This window comes from Mizuhopecten yessoensis, unplaced genomic scaffold (genome assembly GCF_002113885.1).
Source record: "Mizuhopecten yessoensis strain PY_sf001 unplaced genomic scaffold, ASM211388v2 scaffold4999.3, whole genome shotgun sequence".
Lineage (NCBI taxonomy): Eukaryota > Metazoa > Mollusca > Bivalvia > Pectinida > Pectinidae > Mizuhopecten > Mizuhopecten yessoensis.
Window position 1 is genome coordinate 1,120,306 of NW_018405829.1, and position 9,888 is coordinate 1,130,193.

The window sequence follows — 9,888 nt, forward strand, 5'->3', positions numbered from 1 at the left end:
AAAGAAAGTAACAATACCATATCTGCAATTGTCGGTCACACAGAAGCAATGCTAGAATGCGAGAGCGTGTTAAAAAGAATACCAAAATGCGTTTTCATCTTACGATCAACAAAAACGTTTATAAACTGATAGATGACAAGAGCCGAAATCGCTCACCTGGATAAGCGGCACCAATCTCCCGGAGGTGCGAACGCTGATAATCGCCTTTCTAACAGTGTGATTCCTCAGCCAAATGCGTTCCGTGAGCTCTAATTTTTTTTGTAATAGTCTATAAATTGGTTTATTTGTTCATAGCAATTTATTCAGTTCCAGATATTAACAAAGTATATGCAACAAGGCAAAGTATTAGGGTACAATTTACAGTCCCCCACTGTGTAATGGGAAGTACTTAAATAAGGGAGTGATGTTTGTTTCACTCCCGTATAATACAAATCTTAAATATAAGTTTGTACATAGTGTGTGTAAGTTTGTGTTATAAGTAGTGAAGTTATGAAACGGAAACCTACAGCCGACAGGATCATCACTCCTCAGAACGGTGGACGACAACGTCCCTACCAGAGTTTACAGAGAAACTCCCTGTATTGGCAATAATCAGGCCAAGGTTACAAAGATCTTATAAAACTATAAAAAAATCCATTATGAATATAAACGAGCTTTTCGACAGGCCCAGTGGGGGTATGTTAACACGAGCAAGAATGAAAGATTAACAAGCAATAACCACAAACCGTTCAGTAGATAAAAGGGAAATAAAAAGTAAAGAGGAAATATTGGAATCACCCCACTCAAGTACCAAAATAAACCACACACTGACAGATAGAGCTGGAACTCTCCTGGATAAATTGAAGTCCGTGAGTGTTTACCAGAAGTGTGCAGGGCATACACTCTCCCCGTGTGCTTCAGACTTTAAAAGAAGCCTTAAAAGCTTACCAAATATTACCATGACTGAGAAGAGAGTATTGACGCTCCTAAAAGACAATAAGGTCTTCAAAGCTCCTGGATCTGACCACATCCCGAAAGGGATACTTAGCGTCTGTGCCTCCGAGCTGGCATCCTCACTCAGCCTTGAATCCCAGCAGTCGTTTAATAGTGTATGTCTATCATCCGAGTGGCTCAACGCAAATGCAACCTGTGTGTTAAGAACTATAGGCCAGTATCTCTTACGTCCATTTTCTCTGAAATCTTGGAACAATAACAACTTCACGCCCGGTAACCACTGTTTCCGCTCGGATTACTCGTGTGAGACCCAGATGTCCCTAAACATTAACGACTTTGCCTAGAACGGCGTCAAAACTGACGCTGTAATTTTTTTACGCGAATAATTTCTTTTGTGAAACTGAAAAACTACGGAATACGAGGACCTCTTCGTCGTTCCTTCCTATGTAATCGTCGCTTAGTCGTAGTCGTAGAAGGTAAATTCCCCTGTTATTTCCATGATCCACCAGGGAACGGCCATATAGGTCCGTTGTTCTTCCTAGATCGCTCTCAACGACCTGCTAGAATCGGTCAAACAACAAAATTAAGTTTATTCGCGGATAACTGCTTGCATTATTGTGTTATCAAAAACCATTCAGATAACACGCCATACTATAACAAGATGTACATAAGCTGGACAAAAGGCCCATACTTTAGGTGAAAAATTTAATGATGAAAAGTGGTTTGTGCTTTCCCTATACTGTAAATGCTCACACTTCTATGATCTGGGTAGACTCATCCTCCGATCGGTATCAACTATCCCATACCCCGGCCATTGATATGGGAGGAACTGAAGTTAAATATCAATATTTATAACAACTGTAGCAGATCAAGTTCTACACTGGGATTTTTTACCGCGAAACTTACAACACAGTTTAAGACTATGCATGGAGAACGCTTATATAATAAAAATGCTTATATCATACATGTGCGGTCCACACTATAATGTAGTCTACTTGAAATATGACATCTTGAAAACTCGAACGAATCTATAGACTTATAACATGTGAACAAATGTCGCATACGAACAACGAAAAGGCAAGATTACCTTTGTAATAATGTTGTTATGGCATAGCTGGGGGAAAAGATAATTCTACTAGGCCCTGTATTCTGGGAAATCCTTTTAATCTGATTACTAACAAGCAAAAACCGACTTTTAATATGAATAATATTCAATTTTGTATTTCAATAAGTAGTTTTTGATTTAGAATTGTACATAAACATTCGAAAAAATTCAATGTGTACAGACAAATTTTTTTCAAGAAGATTTGTTTTATTCTTTCCCTTTTTTTGACTGATACGGACGTGTCAATATTAACCATAAAAAAAAAAATATAATAAAAATATATGATTAAAAAAAATCTTGAAAATTACATACATGTATGCTACGTCACTGGGTCTCCCCGCGTGGGTTCGAATCCCATCTTCGTCGTTAATTGTTATTTTTCATTCATACACCAATCTTGTTGGTATATATTACACATGTACCATTTTGTATCAGTTAGTACAATAGTATAAGTTATTTCGTGAGTTTGTTTTACTATAGTAACTACTTTGTCGTCCGTTTGTATGTACGTTCAGAAACACACTTCAAAACTTTGGCGGGTCTATGTTGGCACGGGATACCACATGCATCCGAATAACGTCCATTTAAAGGAACAAAATATTATAGAAAATTAACATAAAACAAATTATGTAGTATGCATCTCATATAACATGTTATTTATTACAAAGCGTATATTTACAATAATATTGACAAGCAGTTGACTGCATTTTACTTTTTGAGTGTCAGACGAGCTGACAAAGTTTCATTTTTCGTAACTCAGAAAGGAATGCTCAAAACGGCGCGAGTCAGTTTTTTTGGAAGGGTGTGTAAAATATTACTTTTATCGAGATTTCTAATGGGGTTTGTGTTTATCTTAATCTAGAGTACTTTGATTTTAATATCAAGAGCGGAGTGTTTTGATAACATTATGGAGAAACATTTTTATGGTGTATATCGCTGTTATTTTTTATTTATTTTTTTATAATTGGAAGTTGGAAGTTTAATTTATAGGGAATAGTTTAAGACAATGCATACCGTAATGATAATATCCAAATCACTGACTACGAACTGACCTCAAATCTCGGGAACAATTAAGATAGCGTCAAAAATATCACCCTATCTCGCGAACAGAACAATCAGACGTCAAATCTCGAGAACAATTAAGATAGCGTCAAAAATCTCGCGCTATCTCGGGAACAGAACAATTATAAGTCAAATCTCGAGAACAATTAGGGTTGCGTCAAAAATCTCGCGCTATCTCCAGAACAGAACAATTATACGTCAAATCTCGAGAACAATTAGGGTGGCGTCAAAAATCTCGCGCTATCTCGCGAACAATTACGCGTAGTTACAGCATCAAGGTGATTCTGACTGAAAACTGCTTTTTTTAACGTCTCAAGAAAACACGATGTCAACAGCGATTATCAACGAAATGAACGTGGAAAAACTGCTTGAAATTTGCGGAAAGTACGTACAGAAATTGAAAATATAATGTTTTGCTTTATATATTTTATCAAATATAAGCGAAAATACTTAATACAATGTGGATATAAATGTAGTGCAGCAAATACAAGGCTCATTTTTTTATCATCAGATAAGCATTTTTAATGAGAAAAAAATAAACAAATCAATTCTGCATAGCGTTTTTCTTTCTGAAGACATGCTATATCCATCATATTCTTTTTATTATCATTTATCTTGAATTTGTTTAGTTTGGAGAAGTACCAGAGCTACTGCCACACACTGGGTGAGTATATCAGCTGCCCTGGAACTACCATCGACGGCAGTTCTGTCCCCTTCTACATACTCCAGCAATTCGCGTACGACCAGGAAAATCTGACCAGCATAAGTACGTATTACTGTACATTTGTATATCTTTTTTGTATACATAGTTATACATAATATCTTAATGTATTATAAGTATAGATCAAAGCAGCAACCGTAAAACCGGAAGTTGTCTTGCTCTCAATGTGTTCAGGATTCTTCTCTATCTTCCTCACTACAAACATTATTACTGAAGACAAACATTTTTACTGACGACAGGTTCTGGTATGCATGAATTCACGTCATACCAGTGATGAAACATGATAAGTAGAATAAAAGAAAACTATCATTTACAAATAAGCACATTTCACACTCAGGAAATAGCATTTCAATACTGTACTACTTTCACAGAGAACTCAGAAATGACCAAATTTGTGACCGCCGTAGCCGACACTGCATGCCTGCTGGGAACTTTCCCGTATTATCCCGGGGGCTTGTGGGAAGTGTCCATAGCAAAGCCATCCACAATGTACGTTTATAGTATTAGTACTGTCAGTTATTTCCGTTCTTTTCTTCGTCTCCTTCTTAACTTGTGAAGTTGGTTGGAACATTTGATCAGCATCAATGGCAATCATTACATGTCAACTTTTGTTCTTGTCCAGATTGAGTGAAAAGATACTTGACAATTTGATTCAAGAAAGTGCAAAGGACCATACTAAAGTTATACAGACCAAAACACAATATCGACAGATACGAGATGCCATAGAACAACACGTGGCTAGTTCGGTGAGGAGTTTGTTGAGGGCCATCGAAGGATTCTACAGGGCATGCGCCAAAAGACAGGGGTGAGTTATTTTCAAATTATACGATGCAAAGGTAGTCGGAAACCGTTGGCACTGTAAATGGAGAGTGTCGACGGTTCCCGAATTAAAGAAACGAAACGTTTACAGTTCTTATAGGTCAATATCATAACCATTCAACGAGAAATTTTATTTTATTTTCCTTTTGACTTGTTGTTTCAACAAGTCAAAAGGAAAATAAAATAAAATTTAACCTTTGCCTTTCGAAGATGCGATATATCTGTTAGCAACTGTACTATAAAACATGTATTTTCACATTATATTAATGTGGATAAATACCCTGTTAAACCCGTTAATACACAATATCATAGTCTGGATATATTGAGCTATATGTCGCACCGTCGTCTCTACAGGTTGAGCACACAATTCGTGTGGACAAAAGCTAACAACATAGACGTTTCAGCCATCGCTGATGACGTGATGTTACGTGCGTCTAAAACAAACCTTAAGGTGAGTAGTCGTAAAGTATTTAGTTCGTCTCTACGTGGAACTCGGTATATAGGCATATAAGACTATTGGACAATATTCTTCACGTAGATATTGAATAGTCTTGTAAAACAGGTACATAAACAATGAGATATATTTCAAATGTTGCTATTTTTACTTTCAGGTACTTGGGAGCACAGAAAAGGAAGCAGTAAACGGGTTCAAATATCATAATAGAGAAAAGAAGTGTTTCCCATCAGGTACAACTTAGTCTGTCAAAAAGCATATCTCCTCCGCGTTTTTTAATATAAAATGACTTCTCCTCCACATTTGTATTATTTTGCAAATCACTTTCTTGTCAATACTAATAATTATATGTTTTCATATAAAAAAATCTGACGCAATATATTTTTTGTACTGTATACATTATTATCATATTGCAGATGGCCTGTGTTTCTCAAAGAACCGCAGTGGGTTCCGATTTAAGATTTCGGGAAGAAAAGACGCCCCTAAACCGACACATGGCTTCTACGACACGCAATCAGGTATACTATCAACACCAGTGTACCTGGTTATTGCTGCAGTATGCCTCCTATATACGCGACACTTGTATTGAAATCGTACATTTCTGAATCAGATCAATTGCATTCGTATGCATTACAACCATGATATTTTGCTAAATCTAACCTTACCTCCTCAATCTTGATATTTTCCTTCTGGCAGCTAATCTTCAACATAATTTCAATCTTTAATTGTTTTTCTTCCCCGTAGATATGCTTGTGAAGTGTAAGTTGGGTTTGCTGCGTGGTACCGTCGGGTTCGGCTGGACCCAGAAGTCAGCCTTCAGCAGGGAGAAGACATGGGGCCTGTTTGTTCATCCTCCTACATACGGTTACTGACTCTTCCTACATACGGGAACTGATCTAATAATTATGACTCCTACTACATACGGGTACTGACTCTTCCTATATGTACATACGGGTACTGGTCATGATTCTCCTACATTCGGGTACTGATCACTCACTGAGCAGTCACGTTATTCATCAGCTCTGTCAAAGAACACATTGTTAGAACAATGCTGCTCCTCACGGAGAGGAGATTTTGTTTGGATCAACCATCAAATTTGCTTAGCGATGATATTCATATGTGTGTGCGGAAGTGTTAATTGCATGAAGTAATTAATCAATTAAATTAATTGATTTCCATTTAATCATTCATTCAATTCATTTATTCATGCATTCGTTATAAGCTTTTCTATTATAAAGTTCATTCATTCATTTATTCATTTCATTTATTCCTTTTCATTCATTCCTTCATTCATGCATTCGTTATAAGCTATTCTATTATAAAGTTCATTCTTTCATTCATTTATTCATTCATTCATTCATTTATTCATTCATTCATTCATTCATGATAAGTTATTCTTTTATACATGTAAATGCACTATTTGAAATCCATTTAACCATTTATTCAATTTATTTTTGAGGCATATTTACATGTACGTTAAAGATATTTTAAGGGTTAACAGGGAGATGTGTTATGGGTTTAATGCTTTTAAATGAATACATTTGTATATACTGTACTTTAAACAAGTCTGATGTTAATAAATGTTATCATTTATACTTGATGTTATTCTTGTTTGTTTTGAACCTGGATTCACTATCTTCATTTGTCAGTCTCACGGTCCGACACCTGGTAAAGTGCTAGTGCCGGTCTCCTCGTTAAGACGACATCAGATGGACATGTTAACTTGAAATCAAGAGAAAATCAGTGTGATGAAACACGCATCTAAACAAGGCATTACAAATAATACTAAAATACTCCCTCGTGTGCACAACAGCCTGCGTTATAGAATGTACTAAATATTCGTCAATAGTACATAGACAAATTCATAGTAATTAAAGAATAGATGGTTACCTTGGGCTCTGCTATACTACTTTAAAACAAAAAGTGCTCCAAGTATTTCAATACTTTATTATTGCATGCAGTTTATCAAATTCCGTTCAGAAATGAAGTTGAAGTGACGACAAAGAGTTTCTATATATAGTACCTTGGTGACCTTGACATTGGTACCTAACACATATAATCGTTCGAAGTATTCTCTGCTAAAGCCTTGTAGGAACTATGATAAACCTCCATTGATAAGTAAGTCACTGGAGTGAAACAAGGTTGTCTACAGGAAGGTATAATTATCACTCATTACCTTGACCTTATTCGAACTGTAATAATCAAAATTATTATTTTGCCTTGCTAAATCACTGCACTAAATCTAAAGATAAGATACACGTCATTTGCACTATAGTATATATACAACTGTACAAAGGTTAGCGGTGCAAAATGCGAATGTGATTAGCAAGGCAAATAGTGATGATTGTTGCTATTTAGCTGTGAAATAGCAAATATTATCCGGATGAAACATGTCCATATCTTATCCAAAACCCATTTCCATGCCAACCTTATATATAGCACAAGTTAATTTCCATCAAAGCCTCATTCTCATTCTACATCCCTCATTCTCAGCACATTCCACGGTCCATCACAGCTTCATTTCAATTACGATCTTTATCGATTTTATCACAACATTACATAACAACCTTGATCGCCTCACAGCCATCTTTCTATCGCATCGCTCCATGCCACATCAACCATGTTTAAAACACAACCTCATTTCAAGCCCAACATTGAATAAAATCGCATGACATTACAATTTCATCGGTAATAAAGAATGTCACTGTTAAATTGTAAAGATCTCCTCCAGTATCAGTATAGGATGTGACTGTTACATTACTGTTGACATCCTCCAGTGACAGTATTAGATGTGTTTGTTTGTTTGTTTGTTTATGTTTAACGGCCCATCGACGGCTGTGGTCATTTAGGGCCATGGTGATTTTTTATTTTTTTTTTATTTTTTTAACAAACATGTGAATAGCGAAGATAAAATCAGATAAATGATTCATTTTAAAAGCATTCGCATTGTATGTGTAGATAATAAAAAATAAAAAAGGGGGTTAAAATAATAAAAGAGATAACGAATAGATGATATGGAATATGCGATATATATATAACGTCAAAAATGATAAGGTGGGTTAAAAGACATCAGAGTCTATAAAATAGACCGATGTCTTTCAAATAGTTAAATAATGCCTTCGAATCCACGGAACTGAAAAGTGTTTTCATATCCGGGACTCGGAAGTAGTTATCACGAATGTGTTTAAAATCGGAACATTCTATTAAAAAATGCTCCACTGTAAATGGAGTGTCACATGCGTGGCATGAAGGTATATCTTCTCGTTTTAAAAGGTACGAATGAGTAGGATATGTGTGCCCAGTGCGGAGCCGAGCGAGGACAACTTCCTCTCTACGATCTTTCCGACTGGGAATAGATGTTTTAAGTTTCGGTTGTATCTTAAAAAGTTTGTTGTTGGTCTCCAGAGACCAGCGTTTCTGCCATTCATTTTGAATGGCTGTACGAATAGTAGGTTTAAAATCTGTGTATGGTAGTTTGATATTTGTTTGTTCGAGATTCAATGCATTTTTTGCTTCCCTGTCAGCAAATTCGTTGCCTTTTATTCCGACATGGCTCGGAATCCATAGTAAAGTTATTTTAGACTTTTTTAATATACGAGATATTCGAAGAGCAAGGTTTTGTACGATTGTGTTTTTAGGATCTCGTAACTGTAAACTCTGTAGGACAGATAGAGAGTCTGAACAAATAATTGCCTTTTTAATGCGGTGTTCATCGATATGGTCGAGGGCCAAACCAATGGCGCATGCTTCAGCAGAAAAGATGGAGGCGCCGTCTGGTAGTCGGACTGAAGTGCAAGTATTGGCAGTACAGCAGGCTGCTGCCACTTTCTCACCTTCTTTGGAGCCATCGGTGTAAAGTTGTGTATGAGAAGGGTAATTCGAAATGCATTCCCGAAAGGAGGATTTGTGTTCTTCGGGCATAACACTTGATTTCCCTCGCTCATGTAATGTAAAGTTAAAATCGGGGGTTTGAATGGTCCACGGAGGAACATCAGATATGTTAAATTCAGCTATGTCCGTCAATTTTATGTTGAGTTCTTGCAGGAAATTCAAAATTCGGATACCAAATGTTGGCAGAAGTTTTTGGTTTTGCGTAAATATGTTTTGGTATTTGGGGTTGAATACTTGGTTGAAAGCAGGATTTTTAGGGTTTGATTTTAATTGAGTTGCAAATTGTAATGAAAGTTTTATTCTTCTGTCATAAAGGGATGGTTCATTTGCTTCCACGTACAGGCTTTTTACAGGTGTTGTTCGAAAAGCTCCCAGGGCAAGACGTAGCCCTTGGTTATGGATTGGATCTAGCATCTGAAGGTACGAACTGCGCGCTGACCCGTATACCATAGAACCATAATCCAGTTTTGTTCGAATAAGTGATCTGTATAGGCGCAAAAGCATTTCACGATCCGCTCCCCAATCAGTATGAGAAAGGACTCGTATAATGTTTAACGCCTTGGAACACTTATCCTTCAGATACTTTATATGTGGTATGAAAGAGAGTTTCGAATCAAAAATGAGGCCGAGAAATTTAGTCTGTTCAACAACAGGAATTCTAGTGCCATCGAGTGTTAGATTTGGGTCATTGTGTGCTTTTCGTTTTTGACAGAAATGCATGCACACAGTTTTGGATTTAGAGAATTTGAAGCCGTTTTCGTCTGCCCAATTTTGTAGTTTGTTTAAACTCTGTTGAAGTTGTCGTTCTATCGTGTGCATGTTCTTAGATCTGTAACAGATCAAGAAGTCATCCACAAATAACGACCCTTCTGTTGATTGACCAAGACATTTGACTATATCATT

General features: G+C 36.5%; 1 protein-coding gene across 1 annotated transcript; it reads left to right on the plus strand.

Annotated features, from left to right (window-relative positions):
* The first annotated feature begins 3,380 nt into the window (after positions 1-3,380).
* LOC110450115 lies at positions 3,381-6,220 on the plus strand. The gene is made up of 8 exons (XM_021497380.1): positions 3,381-3,484; positions 3,730-3,866; positions 4,193-4,310; positions 4,444-4,626; positions 4,995-5,091; positions 5,252-5,327; positions 5,511-5,612; positions 5,839-6,220. Exons 1-8 carry the CDS (start codon positions 3,426-3,428, stop codon positions 5,964-5,966), a joined length of 900 nt encoding a protein of 299 aa, XP_021353055.1. The 5' UTR covers positions 3,381-3,425; the 3' UTR covers positions 5,967-6,220.
* Positions 6,221-9,888: the final 3,668 nt, after the last annotated feature.